The sequence below is a fragment of the Aphelocoma coerulescens genome, chromosome 4A (assembly GCF_041296385.1).
Source record: "Aphelocoma coerulescens isolate FSJ_1873_10779 chromosome 4A, UR_Acoe_1.0, whole genome shotgun sequence".
NCBI lineage: Eukaryota > Metazoa > Chordata > Aves > Passeriformes > Corvidae > Aphelocoma > Aphelocoma coerulescens.
This window is the reverse complement of record NC_091018.1, coordinates 17621263-17647112: the sequence shown is the minus strand read 5'-3', so window position 1 is coordinate 17647112 and position 25850 is coordinate 17621263. Positions and strand designations below refer to the sequence as shown.

The 25850-nt window shown below is 54.5% G+C and overlaps 3 protein-coding genes across 8 annotated transcripts in view; 2 read left to right on the top strand and 1 right to left on the bottom strand.

Moving 5' to 3' along the window:
• MED12 (mediator complex subunit 12) overlaps positions 1-11411 on the bottom strand; it is a 36140-nt gene extending 24729 nt beyond the window's left edge. For 2 of the 3 annotated variants that reach the window (XM_069015525.1, XM_069015526.1), the window contains exons 1-12: positions 11257-11411; positions 10815-10919; positions 9813-10004; positions 7972-8131; positions 7223-7398; positions 6833-6943; positions 6018-6272; positions 4027-4173; positions 3640-3739; positions 1552-1688; positions 669-800; positions 149-275 (exon numbers count right to left, since the gene is read on the bottom strand). In XM_069015525.1, the coding sequence (XP_068871626.1) occupies positions 149-275; positions 669-800; positions 1552-1688; positions 3640-3739; positions 4027-4173; positions 6018-6272; positions 6833-6943; positions 7223-7398; positions 7972-8131; positions 9813-10004; positions 10815-10919; positions 11257-11355 (1741 nt within the window). In that variant the 5' untranslated portion in view covers positions 11356-11411. The remainder of the gene's footprint in view (positions 1-148; positions 276-668; positions 801-1551; positions 1689-3639; positions 3740-4026; positions 4174-6017; positions 6273-6832; positions 6944-7222; positions 7399-7971; positions 8132-9812; positions 10005-10814; positions 10920-11256) is intronic. The other variant, XM_069015524.1, reaches the window with a different exon arrangement.
• Positions 11412-12471: 1060 nt separating this feature from the next.
• On the top strand, positions 12472-16200 carry IL2RG (interleukin 2 receptor subunit gamma). The gene is made up of 8 exons (XM_069015523.1): positions 12472-12630; positions 13471-13561; positions 13801-13985; positions 14122-14264; positions 14370-14532; positions 14966-15074; positions 15146-15230; positions 15332-16200. The coding sequence occupies exons 1-8, from the start codon at positions 12543-12545 to the stop codon at positions 15533-15535; spliced, it is 1068 nt and encodes a 355-aa protein (XP_068871624.1). The 5' UTR covers positions 12472-12542; the 3' UTR covers positions 15536-16200.
• Positions 16201-17967: 1767 nt separating this feature from the next.
• On the top strand, positions 17968-25381 carry LOC138110520 (sestrin-3-like). Of its 4 annotated transcripts, none has more exons than XM_069015522.1 (9): positions 17968-18167; positions 20907-21110; positions 21314-21496; positions 21618-21854; positions 21940-22051; positions 22276-22394; positions 22765-22955; positions 23261-23405; positions 23955-25381. In XM_069015522.1, exons 1-9 carry the CDS (start codon positions 18102-18104, stop codon positions 24042-24044), a joined length of 1347 nt encoding a protein of 448 aa, XP_068871623.1. In that variant the 5' UTR covers positions 17968-18101; the 3' UTR covers positions 24045-25381. The 4 variants fall into 4 exon arrangements, with proteins under 4 accessions (XP_068871623.1, XP_068871622.1, XP_068871620.1 ...); XM_069015521.1 differs by having other exon boundaries at positions 22258-22394; XM_069015519.1 differs by lacking the exon at positions 17968-18167 and having other exon boundaries at positions 18283-21110.
• The last annotated feature ends 469 nt before the right edge of the window (positions 25382-25850 follow it).

Genomic DNA, 25850 nt, shown 5'->3' with positions numbered 1-25850 from the left:
CCTGCTTTTCCTTCCTCTCCAAGGTAAGCTCTGAATTGCAATGAAACCAGATAGAGAATTTAGACCAATATCTACACACAAGAGAACTGCAAGTTTACAGGAGAGGGAAAGCTAAAAACTGGGAGACCACAAGTTCTTGTTTACATACTTAGCATAGGAGCTTGAGTGTCAAGGAATTGCATAAGGACATCCTGAAAGACAGGAGCGCTGGCTGCTGAGAGAGAGCCTGAGGAGATGGAGCCCTTCTCATCCACGACTTCAGAATCCCCACACCTCTGCGGAAACAGAAAAAGTACCAACTGCTGACACAGAGGAGAAACTTCCTATCCGTAAATCTCAGAAAAATTCTCTTGAAGACTTCTTTTTTTTATCTTGCTCTTATAAACAAGCCACCACACAGGTTTCTGTAAGCCACTTCACAGTCTCCAAGTATGTCAGCGCTTCCGCACTGCAATCAGCTGTCCTCAAATGTATCTAAGAAATGGGATAGGCACCATCCCACAGGCTCATTTATGACCTACATTGGGTCAGATGGAGCAAATGCCATAATTAGCAGCACCAGTGACAAGAGGCACTGTGCTGATCAGCCTTTGCCTGTCGGTGTAATCTGAATTAGGTAACCTCTGCTCTCCTTTAGTGCTCCCAGCCTTCCAGGAATAAGGACCTACCTCAGCCTCGATCTCTGCTTGACGTTTTTCCAGGAGTTTGGCCACGACCATGGCCCTGTGGCGCCCAGACCGTTTGTAGCTGACAGCCCATTCACACAGCAAGGCCACCACTGCATCATCATCTGGGGAGATCTGGGGGGATATAAGCACTGCAGTGAGAACCTGAGCCAAGCAGATATAACAGTGGGTCTGCTCCCCATGGAACAGAGCCTGAAGACTACTACGTTCCCCTCCTCCTAACATGGAGGACAGATGTCAAGCTAGAGCCCTCCTGCTTTGACTCCATTTTGCAACATGAGTTCCACAGCCCCTGACAAATCTCCAGACTGACTCTGCTCCAGAAAATCATCTCTCTTCCAGCAGCACATCTATAGAGTGCTAATCACAGCACTAAGTACAACACAACTTCTCGACACCCTCATACAAAGTACACAAACAGCCAGTCCTGCAGCTCACTTCCAGGAACCAATGCAGCAGTGGATGCACTGTGGCCCTACACATCATAAATACATCACCTCCCAGGCTAAGAGGAACCTGAACTGTGAGCTCCCAAGAATAAGCAGCCAGCCCAAAATGTGACCAGGCTAGTACTGACACAACAAGTCCTTAGCACCAATCTGGTATGCAGACTGATATCTTTCATCAGTGAACTTTCTCAAGCTTACACGTATTTGTTGGACTTTCTAGAGCACAGAATCCCCCTTCTCATTTTAGTACTTCCCTAACAAGGCTGCATGAAATCCTTTCCAATGGAGATCATGTCTCTTGGCCAAAGGCCACTACCTAGTCAGCTCTCTGCAGACACAGGACAGTAACAAGTGGGATATAAACAAGAACACAGCCACATCCAAGACCAGGGCCCAGCAGCAAAGTCCCAGAGCACCTCATGACTGTCTTTGGTCGGACCCAGCCCAAATATCCTGTTATACAAGGAATCCAAAGAGTTGCTGAAGTCAGATCTTTCAAAGCTGTGACTGTCCAGAACTTCTAAGGTATGCAAGACACGGCCAATAGTGAAACCTAGAAGAGAACAGAGAAGAGAAATGTGTATTTGGCACCTGGTACAACAGACTCTAGAGCAACAATAGATGTGTTGCCAAGGTCAGCCAAGGTTAGAAAGGCCTACACCTCATATCAAGACCAGTTCCACAAGGAAAAAAAAGATGGAGCTGTAGGTGACTCTCTTCTAAGAGGAACAGAGTGTTTGGGCCCTTTATCCAAACGCCAGATGCACCCTTCTCTAAGGGTAAAGTCTGATGCATTCCTGGGGCCCAAGTAATGGACATGAAATCATGAAACTTCCTAGCCTGGTACAGCCCTCAGACTGTACCAGTTACTGGTCTCCCACACAGAAGGAGATGAAGTCGCAAGTGTAGTCCAGAGATAATCAAAAGGGACTTCTGGACCTTGGGACCGACCATAAGCAAGGGATTCTGGAACACAGGTTACTTTCTCTTCTATCCTTCCAGGTGCAGGCAATGACATTGGAAGAAACAGATGGGCCCAGTCTATTAACACATGGCTCCATGGCTGGTGTCACTGCGAAAATACTGAGGTTTTCTGGCAATGGGAGGGCCTACACAGCACCAGGCACACTGGACTGTTCAGTGTATGAGAAACTGGTTGGACAGTCACATCCAGAGGGTAGTGGTCAAAGGCTCAGAGTCCCAAAGGACATCAGTGATGAGTGGTGACACAGACAAAGATCAAGTGCACCCTCAGCAAGTCTGTAGATGACACCAAGCTGAGTGGTTTGGTTGATACTCCTGATGGATGGATGACGTCCAGAGGGACCTGGACAAGCTTGAGCAGTGGCCCATGGGAATCCCACGAGGTTCAACAAGGCCAAGTACAAGGTGCTGCACCTGGGGCAGGGCAACCCCAGTATCAATCCAGGATGGGGGATGAACAGCTGGAGAGCAGCCCTGCAGAGAAGGACTTGGGGGTGCTGGTGGAGGAGAGGCTGGACATGAGCCAGCCATGTGCACTCACAGCCCAGAAAGCCAAGTGTGTCCTGGGCTGCAGCAAAAGCCCTGTGGGCAGCAGGGGAGGGAGGGGATTCTGCCCCTCTGCTCCACCCTGGTGAGACCCCACCTGCAGTGCTGCCTCCAGCTCTGGGGTCCCCAGCACAGGAAGGACATGGACCTGTTGGAGTGAGTCCAGAGGAGGCCATCAAGCTGATTAGAGGGATGCAACGCCTCTCCTAGGAGGAAAGGCTGGAAGACTTGGGATTGCTCAGCCTGAAGAAAAGGGTGACCTAACTGTTGCCTTTCACACTAAAGAGGGCTTACAAGAAAGCTTGAGAGAAACTTTTTACAAGGACAGAATAAAGGAGAATGGTTTTATATTAAAAGAGGATAGACTGAGACTGGATTTTAGGAAGAAATTCTCCCCTCTGAGGGTGGTGAAGCAGTGGGACAGGTTGCCCAGAGAAATTGTGGATGCTCCATTCCTGGAAGTGTTCAAGGCCAGACTGGATAGGCCCTCAGCAACCAGATCTAGGGGAAGGTGTCCCTGCCCATAGCAGGGAAATTGAGACTACTTCATTTTTAAGGTCCCTTCCAACCCAAACTATCTATGATTCTATGAGAAGTTTCTGTGAGCTCATTGCTTGGGCTCATTGCCCAAGGAAATCTGTACCAGTCAGGCAAGGGTCCACCCATCTTAATATCCTGACTTTCACTGTGGCAAACAGCAGACTTTAGGGGAAAGCATCAGAACATGGCACGTAGACAAGAGTATAGTTCCCTGGTACATATTCCAGCTTCCAGTAACAGAAACTCCCTCTATAACTGGAGAAATGGATCCTTATAAGATTTTGCACTGGAAAGAAAAAGAGCCATGTCTTACTGCTGACAGTAAATACGAACAGTAGTAAATAGGAAAAAATCAAAAAGAATAGCCAGACAGGGATTTTGTCAGAGTAGCACATGGATCAGGGGGAGAGAAACTTTAGCCTACAGCAAGTTACCTGCTGTGGTTTCTTGGCACTTGTCAAATGACCAGCGAACCTCCACAGCCTGGCCACGTTCCTTAATCTGCTGCTCAATTTCACGCAGCTTTGCCCGAACCTAGAAACAATAGACTTGTGTAAACATACAAAAGGATGCCTTAGAAGTCCTGTGAACAAAATTATTAGAAAACAGAGACATTGACAGCAATTATACTTAAGGTTAGATTTTGCCCATCTTCCAAGGACATGACTGTTTGGCTTATAGCAGAATGAGAGCACTTAATTCCTTAGGAGTGAGACAGCACCTCCAGATCTGCTTATCACACAACATGAAAAGAAAATTCTGAAAGAGCTAACAGCTGTAATCCCAAACCACAAGAGCTCCCTTTTCTGAAGGCTGCTTACCTGCTGTGTAAAGGCTGAATTCCCCCCTGGCATGGGCAAGTTGGATGGGGCTATAGGCAGGTGGTCCAATGGAGAGCCAGTCTTTATCCTGCTATCAGTCAAGGAATAATGCCACACAAGGGCACTCGGGCAACACAAAATTATACTCTGCAACAGATAGAAAAGTCAGGATCACTGAGCAAATTAAGGTCAAAACATTAAGTTACATGACTTTCTACAGAACTAACCAGTACTTTATCCTATTGCCCAAGCATTCATTATCCTGTATACAACATATTTACTATTTGGATGGGGTTTTCTTTGTTCTAAGCTCTGAAAGACCCTTTGGATCATGGTCCAATGCTCCAATGCACAATCCAACCCTCATGGTCCAGAACCAGTGTTTACATTATTGACTTACAACTCTCATTAAGAGTAAAGTCTGAGAAATAGGAGGTAACAGACCCAAACTAATTATACCATACTGTTTGACAATCACAAGTGTGATTATTATAATAACAATACCATGCTATATGCATTCTCATTCTTTTATGATCTTGTACACTCACATAAACACAGACAAAACATCACTGAACAATTCCTATAATATTCCCCTATGCCTTCTGGCTCACAAAGCTGCTTTAGACACTCAAACTAAGGAATCTGCTTATCTTGAGAACATTTCAACACAGGTTAATTATGTGCACTCTTAGAAATGCAGCTGTTTCCACTGAGACATACTAAAGATCAGACCATCATTAACCAACGTTAACTTTCTAAGCAGGTTGTGCTCGAACTCCAAATCAGCCAAACCTCTGAGGTGTATATACTCATCTGTTTTCTCTAGAGTAAGCTCTTCAAACACAATTTTTACATTAAAGACATGTTTTATCACATAGAAAATAGAAATAAAAACCCTTCAAACTTCAACAGAAAGCAAACAAAGCCAAAGACTTAGTAAGAATGCAAAGGGGTTATTTATAACCCTACATTGCTCTCTAACTCTTGCAGAAGGTCCTTACTTCTAGCCAACTGTACTACAGCAATTTTCTTTATCTCTTTTCCTCTGAGAGCTGGCTGGCTGCTTCTGGATCCTGTCAGGGCTCCTTCATCTCAAGTTTCTCTCTTGAGCAGCAGGTACCCAAACTTTGTGCTCTCTTCCTCTCCAACTCCTGCTCCATCCTGCACTGCCTGGAACCTTCTCTGCTTTAACAAGTCTTTTCTCCCCTGGAAGGAACTATCTCCACTCCTTCTGCATGGACCCATCTGACCTAGTCACTCTCCTCTTAAAGGAGAAAAACACAATCATGAACGAATGCACAAACTGAACAGAACTTGCCTATCTTTTTCTGACACAAGGACAGCAAGGACTGAATCCCACAGTGTCACAACAGCACCTGTTCTTCAAACATCTATCAATAAGGCTTTGGCAACCTTGCCCTTTTACTGCAATGTAAGGTTTAATCAATCCCACCTATAAAGAATATGAGTTTAGAGTAGTTCCTTTTCAAAGCCTGCTGCCACTCCTAAACCACTAAATTCTTCCATAAAGTGGGAGGGGCTGTTTCTTGTGTGTGCTGTTCAGTTGTGGGTTTTTTCTCTTTTTCTGTGGGAACTTTTTTCCTGATGCGGGAATGGTTGTTTTTAAGAGTGGCCAAAATTACAAAGCTCTTTCATTTCTGGCATAATTTCCCTTCCTGGATGACAACCTGCTATGGAAATACACAATGGGAAACAACCCTTTCTTTCCCATCCCTTCTTTTGTAAAGCTTTCCCAGCCATGCAAGGCACCTGCGAGTAGAGCAAAATGCTCTATTCCAGCCCATTTTTGTTATGCAAGTCAGTCAAGGGCACTGCAACAGCACTGATGTCTGACACAAGCTCTGTAACACATCAGCAAGGATGGTTTGATACTTAGGAAGCTGCTGACTCAGACTGTAATGATTTTTCGGTGATGGCACACAGTGTAAATTGTCCCTGTTGACCCCAGAATCACCATCACTTAAACCTACCTGAAGGATGCAGCTGAGCCCATACACCACTGGCCGGTGCTGGGGGCACAGTAATAAGTCGCTGAAGGGGCTGGGAGGAGGATTCCCTGCAGCTGGCTGAGGGGTGGGAGTTGAAGGAAGAGCATTCCCTGTCTGGGCAGATAGGATGTGTGGCGGGTGCCCACCAGCACCATCCAGCTGCATAGCAAGCCTGCGGGTGCAGAAGTAGGCCAGACGTCTGGACAGGTATGCAGACTGCACAAACTCTCCAGAGTACTGCAAGGGAAGATGGAAGGAGGGGAAAACATCCTTGTCACAAGAAACACAAGAAAAAAAACCTGACCTTCCCAAAGTACTACAGTGTGTGACACTGCCTTGAAGAGGCAGCCCCTTTTTACAGAGAGCTCCTTAGCATCATGGATCACCCACTGGCTACTCAGAATCAGAAAAACCCTTGAAACGCTCTCTGGCAATGACTTCACATATAAAAATGTACCCGCACCCAGCCTTCCCAGAGCTTCAAAGGTGTGCCTAGAATCTGTTGTAACAGAAAGAAAGAAAAAAGCAGTTTCCATGTACTGGTGCACAATCAGTAGAACTATCACAGCTGTGACATGGGCAAGGATTACCAAGTCCAGTGCAGGAAAAAAGGGTAAAGGAAAATAAAAACCAGAAGAGAGCAGGACTAGAAGGACATCCTTGCAAGAGCTAAGAAGGATGCTCAGAGGGACAATCCTTAGGGTTACTGGTGCAAAATAACTCATTAATCACTTAGGCAATAGGAAGGGGACAGCCAAAGCACTCTCCTAAAGCAAGCAGAGTGCCTTTCTTCTCACCCGCAGCAGCAAAGGAAGGAGCATTTTCAGAAATTCATCTTCTCCTGACCGTATCTTCTCAAAGCACTCTAGGACCCATGTCAGGAATTCATGCCTGTCCAGCATGCCATCCTGCACACAGACAAAAGCAGACCAAATGGACAGAAGTTGAAGTAACCTCCACTTAGATAAGACAGAGCAGCAGCAGCTTGCTTTCCAACAGTGGAAATAACTCTGGAAGTTTTCACAGTTCTGTGCTACCCCTGTCCTATTACTGAGTTCAAAACTGCATATAGTTCTAGTGGTCTGTTCACAGAAAGACAGTATTTTGCAGAAATAAATCCTTTGGCATCCACTCCTCTCACCCTCCTCTGCTATGCACCCACCCAGCAGCCTCTGCCAGTCCCTCACCTGGAACATGAACATAGCCAGTTTCTCATTGTAGTCCCACTGCTTCAAAGCCTGTTCCACCTCTTGGGGCATTGGTCCTGATGGTGAACCACAGCCTTGCCCTGGCAACTGTCTGTAGAACTCTGCAATTTTCTGCAGCTGCTCTGACAGGTACTTGGTGATGATCTGCGTCCATTCTGGAGAAAACAGGTTAGCAGTGAGCACTGTGGCAACCAGGAGCAGGAAAGAACCAGGATGGTGCACAGGTGGAAACCCAAAGAAATGAAAACACAGCCAGGGAACTCTCCTAGACCACAGCAATCTGGAGCAGGCCAGGATGCAAAGGATGTTGGATCTAGTAATGCTTAATGAAACTGGAAACACAGACAGGAAGCAACATACCAAAATTCTCTGGGAAATGTACATACTCACTTGGAAAGTAGCTAATCAGTCATCACTAAATTGTAAATTTACAGTCTTTGTATGGTAAGAAAAAAAATAGGTTAGGCAGCAAAGGAGCTCAGCAGAACTTAATAGGGAGAAAGAAAAGTAAGGCTCCCAGAAAGTATTTATGGCCACTAAGATTTAATTTTCAGTACACTCTCACAGGTGGGCCTGTTGTTCAGACAGTTACGCATGTCAGAACCCAAGGATTTATCAGCAGGAAACAAGTTTGTATGGATTTCCAGGCTACCTCTTACTAATCAAGAGCAGGCTAAGAAGGAAACATCTATGATGGACAAACCCAGTGCTTCACACAGAGTGCTTACCAATGAAGGGATCAATGACATGACGCTTTTTCACCTTCGTTTCCGTGATGGCAGCATAATAGGCACAAGTCATTTTGATAAGCCATGCTGCTCTCATTACTGGAACAGTGTATTTTGCCAAATAACCAAAGACTTCTTCCTTCTTGCTAAAGATGGGCACCTGTAACAGAATTGAGAGGGAGAACTGAACCAAGCACTTAGAATAGGAACTGAAGCAGCTAAAGCAGCTATACCTGCTGTAGGCGTGGAGAATGTCAAAAGGGCACAGAGCAACACAGCACCTCTACCTCAAAAAACCAGCTACCAAAATTCACCTGTGGTCAGAAAGCAACAGTACCAGAGCTGCATTTCAGTATAAACAGAAACAAAACAAAGTGAAAGAAGACAGAAAATGAAATTATATCACTCTAAATCCACACCCTGAATCCTGCAAACATCTTGGAGCTTATCCTCCAGAGAGCACATAAAGAACTATGAAAGATACAGACTAAGGACTGACTCAGTAACGAAGTATCTGACATAAAAAGTGAAGACAAGATGTTTCATTTTGTATACAAAACCAGAGTGGTTACAGAAGTCTCAGAATATCATGAATACCTAACAGAAGACTGTGAGAGACAGAGAACTGAGTACCATAGTAGGAAGGAATTTATTAGCCCAAGATTCAAAATGCAAGGACAACATAGGAGGAAATCATCAGACTGCAGGACTATAAACCAGGAAGCAATAACACATTGAAGGAAAAGGTACAGCTGTGGGGCTCATTTCCACACAATACTCTGGAGAGCAAAAGTATGCGTGTTTTCACAGAGGAATGAAAAAAAATTCACAAAAACAGGCCCATTTGGCAGGTATCTTCAAATCCCTGAACTACTGACAGTTCATTGACCTGTTATGTTTCCTACATTCTTCCCAACTGAGGCCAATTTCCAAGTGGCCACAAAGTCAGGCCACTTGGCTACTGACCGTCGCTCTTTCACATCTGTGTCCATGAAAATTGATGCAGCTCATTGCAAAAAAACAGGGGAAAACCCTGAAAGGTTCAAGCCTTCACCATGACCTCAGGAAACTGACAGCGCAAAGAAGGACTAAGTTTATAAAGAATCAGATTCTGGGAAAATCGGATTGCTTTATTTTCCCCCCAGGAGTGACTCAGACCATTTCGCAACTGGAAGTTATGTTTTTCCACAATGCATACCAGATTCCCGAGTACCTTGTTTGTAGGCCTCCCCTGAGAGAGAGTTATCTCCCTTGCTATCAGGCCTGATAAAATGCCAGAGTAAGACCCTTCTTTCATACCCTACAGAATTCACAGTTATAGGGAAATACCTACCCCTAGACTCCAGGGCATAAAAATACTGTAGGCCTGGCCAAGACCAAGTGTTAGCACACGTACTCTCCTCTGCCAAAAAGCAGGAACACCTCACTGAAACAGAAGTCTGGGAAGTCATTTAGGTGATTATTTTCAGTAATTCTCACTATGACTTTTGAGGACTTGAAAAACCCTCCGCAACAGAAATGTCCTAATCTAAACAACAGACCAAATGCAACAGTGGCAGCTCTTCTGAAAAACAAAGGAACTTTAAAATAAATCAGTCATGTTGTACAAGCCAGAAGGCAAAGCTGAACACACCTCCAAAGAACAGACATGAGACCAGTTCTCTAAGTGTGGATGACTATAGTCAGGGCACTACAAATCCTACATCCACTCTTCAAGCTGAAAGCTTCACAAGATGTATAGACAAGAAACTTCTCCAAACAGTAAAAACCTTCAGAAAACCTCCAGAAACAAACAGAGATTAAACTCTCTGCCCTGCCAGGCTGCCTCTCCTGTAACATACCTTCTTAGCAAGATGAGTGAGGGGCTTAGTTCCAGCCAGATCTGTGAACCAGTTGTTTATGGCACTCTGAGAACGTGCTGTCACCAGCCAAAAGTTATCCTTCTGATTGACCTGGGGTTTCCGTCTCCCCGTGTCAGGCAGGGTGTTGCACCGCAGCTTTTCTGCAATAATACTGCTAAAATTTGAGCTGATCTGGAGAAGAAGAAGAAAAAAAAAGGATTAATTAAATTTCAAAGGTCAAGACCTGTTCAGTGTACTTAAAGTCTCATTTACCTTTCCTACTAGAAGTCTCACCAGTATCAACTTTTGAAACACAAAGAACTGCCAATAACTCCTTGTTGTACTTGCAGAGATGAATACTTTTAGATAACTCATACAATAACCAAGCAGGGACTCAAGCTGAGATGGACACAACTCTTTACAAATACTTGTCAAACCAGACAGAAGGCTCCTCAGAAAGAAGTCAGCCAAAGAAAACAAATATCCTGTGCTTATTGATTGCCTTCCAACCCAGGTCATTACTAGTTGTTTTGTCAGGAAGTCAGCATCTTGATTTCAGACACTGGAAAAATGGAGTTGAAGCCTGTTATATAACACCCATTTTAAAACTTCCAGATGTTTCAAGAAATCGTACTTTTCTTCTACCATGGCCATCATGTAACCAAACCAATAAGAAGCTTCCCTCTCCTAGTATCATAGCCTTCTTCCTTAATTGCAGAACATAAGGAGTCCTAGATGCTGGCTAAACGAAGGCTGCAGACACACACCTGACCCTAAAATGCACTCAGCAAGAGAAGAACCTGCTCTCTCAGAGGTGGGACACAGCTCTAAACGAATGCAGAACTTTGATTCTACAGAAACGGAGGGTCAAGTCTTAAAAACACCCATACAAAAGGGAAAGATCTAGTTCTCGACACAGGGAAGGAACGAGACCCAGGACTGTCCAGGATCCAGCAGCCTGCTCTGCCAAACCCGCCCCTCGACTGTCGGGACGCCTCTCACCTTCGCCGGGTTGAAATTGACATTTTTGGCACTGCCGTGCTCGTCCCCAGAGACCGCCGGCTGGTTATTGAAGCCTTGCTTGACATTCAGCGCAGTCAGCTCATCCTGCGGGGGAAGGACGGTCAGCAGGGCCCGGCACGGCCCCTCCGCGCCCACCGCCGCAGCTCCGTCCCCGCCGCGGGGGCTGAAGGAGGCGAGGCCCGGCTGCTCCCCCGACCTCCCCCAGCCGTCGCTGCCAGGCGCCGCCCAGGGCAGCGCTGGGACACCGCGACCGCGACTCCCCCGGCCCGGCCAGCGCCCCTCAACCTCGGGGGACCCGGCGGGACGGGGCTCCCTAGCCCAGCTCCCGACCCCCGCGCCGCTAACCCGGCGCTTCCTCAGCTCCGATCCCGGCACGGCGGTCTTGCACCCCGGGTCCCCCCAACACGCCCGGCCCCCGCACCTCCTTCTGCTTGGGGTCCTGCGGGTACACGTCGGGCGGGCCGAGGCGCGGGCGCTTGAGCGGGCGGTGCTCGTAGCTGAGGACGCCGAAGGCCGCCATGGCGGGGCGGCCGGGCCACAACAAGGGCCGCCGGGGCCGCCCGCGCCTGCGCGCTGCGCGCTGCGCCGGGGCAGCTGGGCGCCGCCGAAGCCGGTCCGAAGGAGAACGGAGAGTCCCGAGAGTCGCCGGAGAGGCCCGAGTGTTGCCGAAGAGTGCCGAAAATTGACGGAGAGACCCGAGCTCTGCAGAGGCTGGACCGAGGAAAGGTGAAGAGCACCGAGCGCAGCCGGAGATATCCGAGAATGGACGGAGAGGCTCGAGAGTCCCCGAAGCAGGGACGAGGGAGGACAAAAAGACCTGAGCGCCGCAGGAGAGTCCCGAGCAGTGCCGAGAGAGCCCGAGCCCACGCCGAGCGAAGACGGAAAGTGTCGAAGAGGGACGGGGCAGCCCGAAGGGCGCGCGCGCGACCCCCGGCGGAGGCACCGCGCCAGTGGCGTGTCCTGTCAGGGTCACGTGACGCACCCGCCACCACAGTCGCCCCCAGCCCCGGCTGGCCCCGACACCGGGGCACCCCCGGGACCCCGGCCACCAACACCCCCGGTGCGGCCATCACCGCACCGACACCAGCCCCCGCGGACACCGGCCGTACTGTCACACACACACAGCCCCGCTGCGACTCTTTCCCTGTAGCCGCCACCTCCAACTGCCTCCGTGCCTCCCAATGATGCTCTCAGGGATCCAGGCGGGCTGGGCGTTGGGATCCCCATCCCAGCCATGCTCCTGGGGCAGCCCAGTGGCGGTGATCCCTACAGCACGGCAGTGTGAGCCATGGGAACACGACAGGATGAACTGGGGGGGTCCAAAAGGCGTGAGGCGGGGGACCTGAGCAGGAAGGGTGATGCAGTCCCGGTGGGATGAGCCATGGGGTGCCAGTGGGATGAGCTGTGGTGTCCCAGTGGGTTAGCTGTGGGATCCTAGTGGGATGAGCCATGGAATCCCACTGGGATGAGCCATGGGGTCCCAGTGGGATGAGCTGTGGGATGCCAGTGGGATGAGCCACGGGGCCCCACTGGGATGAGCCACAGGGCCCCACTGGAGCGAGCTGTGGTCCCTGTAAGGCGGCCCATGGGACAGCACGTAGGGTGGGCCCCCGGTTCAGGCAGTGCTGTGGAGCAGGAAGCAGTGTGGTGCGGAAGCCAGCAGCCCTGCGTGAGGCTGTTCGCACGCGTCCCTGCTCAGGCGCCCCCATGGCGGTTCCTGGCACCTTCCTCGTGCCTCTCCTCCTTCTCCTCTGTGGGCCAGGTCTCTGTCCTGCTGCTGCCCAAAGCCATCCAGGTAAGGAAGCACATGGGAAGGCCACGGGCCCCTTTTGCGGGTGGGGGCTGGGGGATGGAGCTCCCCAGTGATGGCGGGCGAGGAGGACAGGATGTGGGGCTGCGTGGGCTGGCGCACTGTTGTGGCACACTCCAGGGACCCTGCAACCCCCCAGTGTGCCCCAGGACCTGCGGCACCTATACGGGCCCTCGCAGTGGGGCTGCCAGGAGGGTCAGGCTGTACCAGGGAGCCCTACTGGGGGGTGTCCTTTCTCCCACTGAAGTGCTGGAGCATTTCTGACCCCACCAGCCCCCTGGCTACTAGTCCTGCAGCACCCCTGCCCCATCACTACTGGCAGATCCTCTCAGTCCGTGCTATGTGTGGGTGCTGGCCAGCGTGGTCAGTGGATCTGCTCCAGCTGCCTTTTCCTTCCTGGTCACCTTGGTAGTGCTGCGCACAGGAAGGGGATGGGAGACAGAGGCTTCTCTTTCCAGCTGGCACTCATTCCAGCATCTGTTTTCTGAGAAAAAACCCACTCCTTGGCTGGCTGTCAGTAAAACAACAGCTTTCTGTGGAAATGCAGCCCCTCTGTATCCCTGGACCTCCTGCACTGGCTGGAAGATGTCCTCCATCTCCATGTGTGGAAACAGCCCTTTGCTCCGTTGTGTTACATTACAACCCGGGAAAGCTCAGCTGGGGCTTTCTCCTGCAGTGCTGGCTGATGACTTTGTTCAGTTCGTGTGGAGGGAGGCTCATAGGGATATGCAGGGACCTGGCATGTGCCATGTGTCTCCGGTGCACCCCTGGGCCCTGGCACAGCCACCCACCACTACAATGCCCAGCAGTGTCTGTTGCTTGCAGGGGTGGAGTGTGTCCTCTTCAACGAGGAGTACATGACCTGCATGTGGGGAAGCAGAGAGACACTCAGCGTCAACTACTCCCTCTACTACCGGTAGGTGCCTCTGCCCCATGGCCAGTCCTACAGGAGGATGTCCAGTGGTGGGTCCTTGCACAGGGGGGCTACTGCCAGCATTGCTGGTCCTGGCATCAGGCTGCTCCTCCACCCTGAGCCCAGGGTGGGGCTGGCTCTGTCTCCAGGGCAAGCAGGATGGGATGTGCTGGGGAGAGGGTCCCAGTGAGGGCTGGGGCATGCAAGGCTTTGGGGAGTCCTGGTAACCTACTGTGACACAGGTACAAGAACGCATCTGACAAGGTGGAGTGCAAGCATTACCTGCAGGACCATGGTGTCAGGGTCGGCTGCTACTTCAAGCAGAACGAGCTCATCCAGTTCCAGTCTTTCCATGTTTTCATCAATGCCAGCATTGGCGGCAAAACCCTGGAGATCCCCAGCAAGCGCATGTTGCTGCAGGACCTGGGTACAGACTGGTGGGGGGAACCCCCTCTCCTCTGCAGGGCTGTGGGTCCTCAGAGCTGCCCTATCAGCTCCCAGCTGGCGGCAGGGCCACTGGTGCATGGGGCCAGCCTTCACTGGGTGTCATCTGTCCCTTGCAGTGAAACCAGAGGCGCCTGTCAACCTGACCATCCGCAACATGAGCAACAATCAGCTGCAGCTGACCTGGGCCACCCCATACCCCAAAGCCAGGTGCCTGGAGCATGCTGTCAAGTACAAGAGCAACAAGGACACCAGCTGGACGGTGAGAGCCCTGGGCACAGCATTCTTGTGGCTGTGCCTGGGGGTGACCTGTGCACCAGCCTCCAAGGTGGTCCCAGCCAGCAGCACGTGGCTCATGTCTTTGCAGGAGCTCTCAGTGAATGGAGATGTCTTCTCCTTGCCCAGCGTGGACTATGAGAAGTACTACACCTTCTATGTGCGCAGCAAGATCAACAAATATTGTGGCAGCACCCAGTTCTGGAGTGAGTGGAGCGCTCCTGTCTTCTGGGGCAGCAAGTCCACCAGCAAGGGTATGTTCTGAGGGCTGCAGTGGGATAGGATGGACTGGAGCATGGCAGGGCTCAGCAGGTGAGGGATGGCCAAGCAAGTAGAGAATGACCTGAGGCAGCAGCTCAGGTGCAAGACCCATCCGGGCATGTGGGGTGCAGGCAGCAGCATCCTTTGTACTTCTGGAAGCAAAACACACCCCACCAGTGGGATCTGCTGACTTTTGCCAGGGGCTTCTTACCACTGGATGGCACGGCTGAGCCAGGACAGGGTCACCAGCTAGTTATGGTGATAGGATGGCAGGAGTTGGGGACAGGCCCCTTGTCCATCCTCTGTTCCCAGCTGAGCCCTGCCGTGAGCAATGCCGTGGCCACCCACGAAGGGCCGCCTGCAGGCCCACCCCACTGCTGTGGGGGTGTGCTGTCTAGGGGTCAGTGTCACCCCGGCTTTTTCCAGGCACGGTGGAGGAACAGCTGCACTGGTTCAAGATCCACACGATCTTGGTCCCCATTGCCTCCTGCCTGCTCCTGCTGGTCCTGGTCATCCTCCTGATGCGCATAGAAAGGTGAGTGTGGGGAGCTGATTGGGGGCAGCGGCACTGGGACTCTTCCCCTCTGACACACCTCTCCTGCACAGGGTATGGGTCATCCTGATGCCCCGAATTCCCAACCCCAGCAAAAATTTTGATGAGCTGTTCATCACCCACAACGGCAACTTCCAGGTAAGGTGGTGCACACAGCCCTTCCCTGGGTTCACCCCTGCTGCGTGGGGTTGGGGCTGGGCTGTGTGGCAGCTCCTCTCACCCTGCTCTGCTCCCTGGAGGAATGGGCTGGAGTCCCCAAAGATGTCGTGGAGAGCTTCAAGCCCAACTACAGTGAGAACATCTGCTATGTGACTGAGCTGCCACCCAAGGACAGCCATGAGCCCCTCTGGGACAGCAGCAACCACGCACCACCTCCAATGCCTGGGCCCCCAGCTGCCCCCAGCGAGCACAGCCCCTACCAGAAGAGCTACGGGAGAGTGTGACACACTCCTGCAGCCCTGCACCTCCCTGCTCCACAGCTTTGCTGCCCAAACCTTACCGCTCCACAGGCCCTGCTCCCTGCTCCTGCCACGCCTCTGCCAAATGCCGTGCATTGCCAGTCTTGCTTCCTGCCAAGTCCCCTTTCCTGCTCCAAGGTGCCCACAAGCCCACCCAGGGATGTGTCCTGCTGAATGGGCAGCTGCAGCTGAGCAGGCAGGGGCCACTGGCCAACTGATGGGGACACAGGGGATAAGGAGTCCCAGGGAGGCAAAGTGTGGAAAAATAATGGAAGATAGGCAAGGAAGATTGCAAACACGCTCAAGTGCCTTGCAGCTGATGTAGAAAAACACATATAACATACTCATCGTTGTTTAGTTTTGTGTGCTCAGTAAGTAGAAGTTCTGTGTTTAGATAACACAGGCCTGTGATAGACTTAGTGGCACCTTATTTAACATGCTTGAAATTCCTGCCCTGCTGTGGGAAAGATCAAATCACAGTGGTAAACCACAACTACACAATTCCTTGATAAACAAGCAAAAACAGCAGGTTCGGTGATCCTCTAGGGTGGAACAAGATCCACAGTGCCTGCATCCCTGCTTGTGTGCCTCTGCCTGGGTGCTGCTTGGGGGATCCTCCAGTTGGTGAGGTAATAAATTTCCTCTTTGCCTTTCATCCATGGTTTTGTGGTTGTTCCTGTGTCCTGCCTGTGCTGGCTCAAACAGCAAGCCACTGTGTCATCCTGGCAGTTCCCCCAAGGCCTCGCTGCTCCTTCGCCTGTGTCCCCAGTGGCAATAAAGCTCTGCCCACCAGGGGTTTGCCCAGGCTAGTCCTGCAGGGTCTGGGGAAAGTACCAGTGGAGCTCCAACTCCTGAACACCTCTGACCTCTCACACATGGTGAGGCAGGGGCCAGCCCCACTGTCCCAGGCTCACAGAGGCAGCATGTTCATCAATCAACATCAAGCACACGGATGAGTCCCCTCCTGGCTGTCTCACAGGGCTCCCTGTGCACTGGGGCCATGTGCTACGACCTCGCTGGGCAGTGGGCTCTGCTCTGGGCTCTCCAATCACTTCTAGAGCCATCTGCAGCCCCCAGCCACTGCTGCTGTCCCTGCAGATGACCAGACCTTTCTGGGCAACACTGACTGCAGCACTCTGCAGCTGCCCTTACAGAATCCCAAATTCAATTATGTTGGAGAAGACATTGGAGATCATTGAGTCCAACCTCTGAACACCACCATGTCAACCAGACCACGGCACTGAATGCCACCTCCAATCTTTCCTTAAACACCTCCAGGGACAGTGACTCCACCACCTACCTGGACAGTCTAATCCAATGTCTAATCACCCTTTCCGGAAAGAAATTCCTCCTGATGTCCAACCTCAACCTCCCCTGGCAGAGGGACAAAAGTCCACACCCTCCCATCCTATCGCTGCTTGCTTGGGAGAAGAGTGGGACCCTCAGCTGGGCCCTGAGACAGCCTGGCCCTCAGACAGCCGGACCATGAGACAGCCTGGCCCTGGCACAGCCAGGCCCTGAGACAGCCTGGCCCTGAGACAGCCTGGCCCTGGCACAGCCTGGCCCTGGCACAGCCTGGCCCTGAGACAGCCTGGCCCTGGCACAGCCGGGCCCTGGCACAGCCGGGCCCTGAGACAGCCTGGCCCTCGGATAGCCGGGCGCTGGCACAGCCTGGCCCTCGGACAGTCGGGTGCCGGTACAGCTTGGCCCTGGCACAGCCGGCCCCTGGCACAGCCGGGCCCTCGGACAGCCTGGCCCTCGGACAGTCGGGCGCTGGCACAGCTGGGCCCTGGCACAGCCTGGCCCTGGCACAGCCGGGTGCTGGCACAGCCGGGCCCTCGGACAGCCGGGCGCTGGCACAGCCTGGCCCTGGCACAGCCGGGCCCTCGGACAGCCGGGCGCTGGCACGGCCTGGCCCTGGCACAGCCTGGCCCTGGCACAGCCGGGTGCTGGCACAGCCGGGCCCTCGGACAGCCGGGCCCTGGCACAGCCTGGCCCTGGCACAGCCGGGCCCTCGGACAGCCGGGCCCTGGCACAGCTTGGCCCTGGCACAGCTTGGCCCTGGCACAGCCGGGCCCTCGGACAGTCGGGCGCTGGCACAGCCGGGCGCTGGCACAGCTTGGCCCTGGCACAGCCGGGCGCTGGCACAGCCTGGCCCTGGCACAGCCGGGCCCTGGCACGGCCGGGCGCTGGCACGGCCGGGCCCAGGACGCGGATGCCCGGCCCGGCTCCCCTCAGCGCCCCGCGGTGCCCGGGAGAGGCGGCAGCGCCCCCCAGCGGCGGGGGCACGCCAGGCCCCGCCCCTGCCCGCGGTGGGCGGGGCCTCCCAGCCTGGCTCCGGTAACTTTCCGGCCCTGCCCACGTGGGACGGCGGCGGCCGCCCCCTGGCGGCGGCGATTGGCGCAGGCGGGCCCGCCCCCCGTGCCTGCCGCGGTGCCGGCTCTGCGCTGCCGGCGGCCGCACCGGGCGGGGGCACCGGCACCGGGCATCGGGACTGCGCTCGGCTTCGCACGGCACGGCACGGCACGGCACGGCACGGCACGGGCTCACCATGATCGTGTGTCCCCAGAGCGTGGAGCACCCCCGAGGAAGCCGATGCCAACGGCTACCGGGGCAGGTAGGACCCGCCCCGCCGCCACCACTGGAGCCCGTATCGGAGCACCGGGCTTCGCCCTGCTCGCCGCCACCGGGCCGGCACGGCTGCGGCACCAGCAGGCCGGGACATTTCCCGCTGCCCGCTGGCGGTGCGCGGGGCCGCCGAGGCTGCGCTCTCACGATGCCGCGCCCGGCGGCTTGGTCTTGGTCCCGGTCCTGGTCCCGGTGCTGGTGCCGGTCCCGGTGCGGCGGCGCCGTCCCCGTCCCCTTTGTGCGGGATGCGGGAGGCGCCGTGGCTCCATCACTGCCAATCAAACTTGTTTTTCTCTCTCCGCCTGCACTGCCCGCGCCGCTCACCGGGGGCGCTGCCGCCGCCGCCGCCCGCACAATGGGGCCCCGGGTACCGGCCCCGGGTACCGGCCGCCGGCACCGCCGTAGGGGCCCCTGCCGCGGGCACTCGTACTGCCCCCCTCCTCTCGAAAACCCGGGCACAGGGGCTGGGCGAGAGGTGCCGCCGCGGCACCGTCTCCAGCGAGCGTTACCGGAGGAGCCACCGGTACCGACGGAGCAGCGGTCTCGCCGGGCGAAGGGATGGAGCCCTGGCCGGGCGGGGAGAGCGGCGGGGTCCGCCGGCCCCTCTCCCGCGCATCCCGGCGCTGTTCGGGCTCCTTCGGCCTCCTGCCTTCTTTATGTGCTCACGGCTGCCGGCCGGGAGCGCCGGGGCACCGTTTCCCCGGCGGCTCCGCCGGGCGGGGAGGGGGCGAGGTTGGTGGTGGGTACGCAGTCGAGGTGCCTGTTAGAGTTCAAGGGGCTCGGACACACTAAAATTCCCCTGGGGAGGGAGGCGATGCTCCCACAGCCCGGGAGTGCGAGTGGATGCAGGGGAGGAGGAGAAGGGCTGTGGCCGAGGAGGGTGAGGAAGGTGGCACTGGGGGCAATGCGAGAGGTTGGAGAGGCAGAACTGAGGGAATGTGGCAGGTGGTGCCGGTAGGAGACTTCCTGGGCTGAGCGGGTGCTTTTGGGAGTGGGCAGGATAGCCTGGCCAGGGGCTAGAGCCAAGAAGGTGGCTGTTCTGCACCTTCATCCCCCCTTAATCCTCTCCTTCCAAGACATACCTGCCTGGTTTCTGCCTGGTTGCTTGCTCCATCATCACCTGGACAAGCAGAGTGAGGAGAGCTGGCAGCACCAAAGGCTGAGCCATGGGCTGGTTGCACAGCTCCTTACTGGGGACCACCTTTCCCCAGAGGGAGCAGAAGGGCCCCTGGCACCTCCACCTCAGCCCACCAAGAGGAGAATACCAGTGGCTGTAGCCCTTTGGGTGTCCTCAGGGCACCTCATTTCCCCAGGCAGAGGGACTTTGTAGGGGGCTTTTGCAGATCACTTCTGTCTTTCATCTTCTCCGGTGGAACAGAGAAGCTGGTGCTTTTCACCTCTTTCCATTTTAATTTGAGTTTTGGGGTTTTGTGGACCTCTTTTACCAGAGGAAGTGAAGAAGACACTCCAAATGTCATCAAGTAAATCTCTTGACACCCAAGCGATGGTGTTTCCACCAGAAGTGCAGGACTGTGGAAAGTAGCCAGAGCTGCTTCCTGCACTGGCTGTGTGGGTGAATCTGCTCTGTGCTGCCACACAGCTCATCCCTGCTCTGTCTCCCCCTCACCCTGGGGTGCTCTGCCATGCATCCTGTGGCTTTAGTAGTTTGCAGAAGTGCTCCTGGTTTTCTGCTATGCCACCATTGTTGCCATGCTCCAGTCACCAGCCTTTGGATGACTGCACTGGAGAGACAGGTGGAAGGAACAACACAGTGGTGTCAGCAGGGCCAGAATTTCCCAGGAGAGATTTCAGTTCAAGCCTGGGAGAAGAGATGCATCCTTTGTACCCAAGGATGCTGCCTGTGCACCCACATGTGAGCAGGAGCTGTGACTTTCTGTGTGACAAGGGTTAGCACCTGCTGTACCCATACCTTAGGGTGGGCAGGCTGCAGGTGCAGACCCTGCTGTCGGGTGGGAATTGTGGCAACACAGTTGTTGGAGCACAGCAGCTGCCTGGGCACCTTTCCAACATCCCTGCCCTCTGTTCCCACCACCCTCTTGGGAGGGGCTGGAGCTGTGCTCGACTGGGGCCCTGGTGCAAGGCTGGGGTGGGCATTGCTGGGGGTGTGTGGGCCCCTCTTGCTGAGTTGCCCATCTGTGTTTTCTCCGGTGGGTACACCCAGTAACAGCTGTGCCCTGTGCTGCAGGACTGACTGCCATGCTGTCTGCAACATGTGGGGAGCTATTCTGTGTGCTCCTGATCACATGGAAGGTACCAGGACATGGTTTGCCTCTTGGCTTGCCAGGAAAGGAGCCTGGGAGCCCCTCTGCTGTCTCCACAGCTCTCTCCCATCTTGGTACTGGGCAGGAGGGCTTCATGCTGGCGGTAAGGCAGATGGGCTGCTCCATTCTGGAATGTATTTTGTGTCATGTTTCTCCTGATCCGGCCTTGCACCGCTACAAGAAACATCATTCCTAGTTTGCCCTTTGCTTCCTCTCACCACGCAATGCCTTCTCCCAGACAGAGACCAACTTGTGTGTCTTGCTACCTGTCCTCCCGCTACCTGTGGCACTTAGCAGTGCTCTGCCTAATAGCCAAGACTACCCCTGTAGCAGCACCAAGCTGGAAGAGGGGATCTCTGCCCCTTGCAGAGCCCAGGCTTGGCTGGGGCGTACTGCTGCAGCGGGGGCTGTTCTGGGGAGAGCTAAGCAGAGCGTGTTTCTTGCAGGTAGTGAAGATGTCCAGCAGCGACCCTGACTGCCCCCAGTTCCTCTTTGTGAAGGTGCTGGCGAGCCGGGGGCGGCTGGAGGCGGTGACCCAGCAGATGGGCTACCACCCACAGTACCTCGACAGCTTCCTCAAGACGCAGCACTACCTGATGCACATGGATGGCCCACTGCCCTTTGACTGCCGGCACTACATCGCCATCATGGTGAGCCCTGCTGGGAGCTGCCAGAGGGGACAGGGGGCTCTGCTCAGCCCTGTGAGGCTCTCCTCAGCCTCCAACAGACAGCCTATGCCCTAGGCTTCTCATCAGGGGCCAAAATCATGATGTCCTGGAGGCTGAGTGAGAGGTGGGCGTGGATGCCTGTCCTTCTGGGGCAGTGCATGGATGCTGATGTGCTGCTCTTGCAGGCAGCCGCCCGGCACCAGTGCCGGTACCTGGTGAACCTGCATGTGCTGCAGTTCCTGCGGGCAGGGGGTGACCCCCAGTGGCTGCGCGGCCTCGAATTCATCCCCCCCAAACTCCGCAACCTCAACGAGATCAACAAAATCCTGGCACACCGGCCATGGCTCATCACCAAGGAGCACATTGAGGTACTGGGAAGGGCTATCAGCCAGGGACCAGGATGGCAGTGGGGACAGCAGCATCCACAGGGGCTGCCAGCACCCTGCCCACCTGCCTGTGTCACATTGCTGGTCTGTCCATGTTCTGCAGAAGCTGCTGAAGATCAGTGAGTGGAGCTGGTCGCTGGCGGAGCTGGTGCACGCTGTCGTCCTCCTGGCACACTGCCATGCGCTCGCCAGCTTTGTCTTCGGCTGTGGCTGTGAGCAGGATGAGGGGCTGGGTGGTCCAGGCTCACTGAAGCCATTGTCACTTGGGAACCAGTGCTTCTGTGAGGCCACCGCTGGCAACAGCTGCAGCCAGGAGCTGCTGCGCATCAACCGCAAGCGGGTGAGTCCCCCGAGGGTGGGTCTGCAGGGGATGGGGGGATGTCGCTGGGACCACTGCCCTCACCCCCAAGCCTGTGTCTGTGCAGTCCCTGGACTCCTGCATGGAGCTGGATTCCCTCCGGGAACGCATGCAGCGGATCCATGTGGAGACTGAGGGCAGGGACGAGATGAGGCTGCTGCAGCAGGACCGAGAGGAAGGTGAGGGGCAGAGAGCAGAGGGTGTGCAGGGTGGGAGTTCATATGGCACACCTGGGTGTTTGTTGCTCCTCCATGCCTTACATTTTCCATGATGTGTGGTTCAGAGGGCCTCATGGAATGCATGCTGGGGCACAGCAAGGGCTGGCTTTTGATGCCTGATGTGGCTGGGAACAGGGCAGCTGAGCAGTGCTCTGACCTGTCTGCAGGGCTCTCCCCTTTTGCAGATACTGACGGGGAAGTCACCGGCGCTACCAACCTTGCATGCTACATGCAGGACCCTGACTTTGGCTACCAGGACTTTGCCCGGCGTGACGAGGATCAGACGCAGGTATTCAGAGTCCAGGTAAGGCTCCTGCTCTCTTGGTGGGCAGCAGCCCAAGCTGCTGCCTCTCCACTCCTCTCCTCTCTCTTCCTCATGGGCAGTAAATAGTTGCAGAGTTGCCCATGCAGACTGTTCCTGCCCCACTAGGGTTGGGAAGAGGGAGGTGACTTCTGTCCCCAAGGGTTGATGATTTTTTTCACGTGGCCCTCATGGAGGCAAGGGTCAAAATCATTCAAAAGCTGCCTGACAAGGGATGCTGTGGTTTGGGCAAAGCCACTCCCAGAGCATATTCACTGAATTCTGCTGCTTCTTGAGGCACCAACCCTTCTTCCTGGGAACATGCTCCAAGCTCCTTTTTGCTGTTGCAAAATCCTCTTCCTGTGCTCAACAGGATTACTCCTGGGAAGACCATGGCTTCTCACTGGTCAACCGGCTCTACTCTGACATTGGGCATCTCCTGGATGAGAAGTTTAGGATGGTGGATGGTCTGCAAAGCAGTGCCATGGCCAAGCGGCAGGGCTGTGAACCCTCTGTTTTCAAGCGGGGCATCTGGAACTACATCCACTGCATGTTTGGCATTAGGTAGGGAAGCCAACCTCATGGTCCAGGGGAGAAAACTGAGCTGACCCAGGTGGGAGGGTAGGGGGGCATTCGGTCTGTCATGCAGATGAGCATGGAGAAGGGACAGAGGTGAATCACCTGCCTGGATGTTGGGACAGGCAGGGAAGAAATACTGAGCTGCTCTGGCCAGGGCAGGGGAGCTTTGGGGACAGGGTTTCAGTGCCTGGTGGCTGTTGCCATGTGTCCCCCTGCCCTGTGGCTATGCCATGCCCCAGGCAGACCACAGGCAAGGTGCTGGCTGTGACTCGCCCCTGTGCTCCCCACAGGTACGATGATTATGACTATGCAGAAGTGAATCAGCTCCTGGAGCGAATGCTCAAAGTTTACATTAAAACTGTAACCTGCTACCCAGAGAAGACAAACTCAGAAATGTTTGACAGGTTCTGGAAGCAGTTCAAGCACAGTGAAAAGGTGGGATAGCCGGCCCCTGGCTCTGACTGGCTGCGGTGGAGCTGGGAGTGGGCAGGGGCTGCAATCTGGGGTGCTTGGGGGGTGTATGGGAGATCTTTGAGCCACCAAACCAGTCTGAGGCAGGAGAAGGGGAATGGAAACTGGCTCTTTGTAAGGAGTTGGGCTTAGTGTGGCATGGGGCTGCCCACTGTGATGAGCCCAAGGGGCACCTGCAGCACAGGCATCTCCAAGGTCATGAGGTGGTGAGTGCTTTCTGGTGAACCCTCTGTCGAGCTGTAACTCACAGGAGCGGCTGCTGTGGGTGTCAGGGACTCTCTTGCTGCCAGCCTGGAATGCTGGTGCCAAGTATGCAGGGGACTCCCTGGCACGCAGCTCTGGGAAGCAGCCACAGCCTACAGGACTGGGAGGAGAAGGAAAGGGGAGCTGCCTGAGCTGGAAAAATTGGTGGCATTTTGCTGACAAAAGACTCACTCGCCCAGGTGGACAGTTGCTTGCTCCGCTGAGCACAGCACACTTCAGCTGCCTGAGCCTCTCTTGCTGTTCCCCCAGGTGCACGTGAACCTGCTCATCCTGGAAGCCCGGATGCAGGCAGAGCTGCTGTACGCGTTGCAGGCCATCACCCAGTACATGATCTCCTAGATGGTGGGAGCTGCGCTGCGGCAGGGCCGGGCAGCCTCCTCTCTCCCTGAACTCGTGCGGGACCCGTCATGCTGGGACCGACAGCGAGGGATTTCTTGATTTAGTTTACTTGACTGTCTTGTTCCTTTTTGTTGGTTCCCCCCCCGCCTTGTGGGGGTCACTGAGTGGCCCTGTTACGTGCAATTACCAAACTGTGAGGCAAGTCCGTGCTGCTGAGATGCTGGAGACTTGAACATGTCCAAGGAGGACTGCCAAAAACATGGGGGGAGAGGGAAGTGGGAGGGGATTGGGGCCAGATTAGAGGGATGCTCCTTGCCTGGGTGCTGTGGGAGCCTCAGTGGTGCAGGGAGGGCAGAGGGGAGAACTGGCTTCCTTCCCTGTGCTGCAGTGGCTGCTCTGCTTGCAAAGCCACCCTTGGGCACCTGTCCTCGTCGGGGTGGTGTCTCATTTGGGAACAGTGCAGGCAGCTTGTGGGTGTGTTGCAATGTTCTGAGTTGCAGGGTTAGGCAGCAAGAAGCACTGGCTCCTAGCAAGGGCCCTTCCCCAGCCCAGGACAGCAAGGGGATGCACTTGCTGCCTACATGTCGTGTCCTTTAGGTCTACGTGCCAAACCCTTCTGGGATGGACAAGAGATGACCCAGCGAATTCCAAACTGTGAAGCTCTTGCTGGCAGAGCATCCTCATGCTTTGCTTTCTCTGACAGCGGGGTGAGAAGGTCTTTGACAGTGTGCAGGCACTGGAGGTTTCTGCAGGGGACTTTGGCAGTCCTAAGCCCCTCCTCTGCTTCCCATCAGCAGAGGGGCAGGAGGAACAAGGGAGGTTTGTTAATGTGTTTGAGTTAATGTGGTTTGTATCTTCTTACCACCATGAGAGGGCTGAGGTCCTGTGCCCAGTCACTTGCTTAACAGCATGGTGGAGGAGCCTGTGGTCAGCACAGGTAAGCTACAGGAAGCTTCTCCTTGAATGTGGGTTGGGGGCACTCCTGGGACTGCCCCATTTCAACAGAGGCAGCCTGTCCACCAGCCTTGCCCTCTGCCTGGGGGGCAGGAACTGCACCATCATTCCCCCCATCTCCCTGGGCTGCTCCCTGCCTGTGCCACAACCCCTGGCTGAAGAGGTACAAGGGCACCAGCACAGGCTCCAGAGAGCAGCCACAAAAGGGGAATGAAGCCACCCGTTGTAAGTGGGAGCCTGAAGCAAGGGCAGCTGTCGAGTCAGCCAGCACACACTGCTTCAGTCGACCTGTTTACTGCGTAAATGTACGGGGAGAAAACCTTGTGTATGGAAGCTACAGAAAAAGCCTATTTTTGCTATAAATATATTATGTTTGACATGGATGTGTGCTTTATTTCTGCCAGATGGTGGGAGTGGGATCCAAACTTGTGTGGCTGCTCTGAAGACAGGACAGCAATGCCTGGCTGACCACAGCTCTGAGATGGCCCAAGTGCCAGGAGACCCATTCTCAGCCACGTTGGGGTCATGCACTGACAGCTCTGGTCCATGGCCAGCTGGCTACACCTATCCTGTTCAGCTCAGCTATGTCCTCTTCCTCTTGCTCAGATGAGCAACTGCTGCAGCACTGTGTTTGATAGGAAAAGAGGGAAGTTTTCCAAGGGGCTGTGGTGCTCCAGTAAGGAGGAGTGGAGTGTGCCAAAGGAAGGAGCAGGTTAGTACCTGGTCACAGGTGGCCAAGGTGTAGGTGCTGCTTCTGCAGCTGAGGAAGAAGCATTTTGCTCACACTCCTAAACAGATGCTCACTGAGCAAATCCAGGAACGAGGACCAACTCTTTCCTGATCCATGCTGCT

Bases quoted from the DNA above. Each gene is read 5' to 3' on its own strand.
- IL2RG (XM_069015523.1), top strand. From the start codon at position 12,543: ATGGCGGTTCCTGGCACCTTCCTCGTGCCTCTCCTCCTTCTCCTCTGT. The intron at 13,562-13,800 runs GTAGGTGCCTCT...ACTGTGACACAG, and splicing joins AACTACTCCCTCTACTACCG to GTACAAGAACGCATCTGACA. The intron at 14,265-14,369 runs GTGAGAGCCCTG...ATGTCTTTGCAG, and splicing joins ACAAGGACACCAGCTGGACG to GAGCTCTCAGTGAATGGAGA.
- LOC138110520 (XM_069015518.1), top strand. From the start codon at position 20,607: ATGTTTCTCCTGATCCGGCCTTGCACCGCTACAAGAAACATCATTCCT. The intron at 21,855-21,939 runs GTGAGTCCCCCG...GTGTCTGTGCAG, and splicing joins TGCGCATCAACCGCAAGCGG to TCCCTGGACTCCTGCATGGA. The intron at 22,395-22,764 runs GTAAGGCTCCTG...TGTGCTCAACAG, and splicing joins CGCAGGTATTCAGAGTCCAG to GATTACTCCTGGGAAGACCA.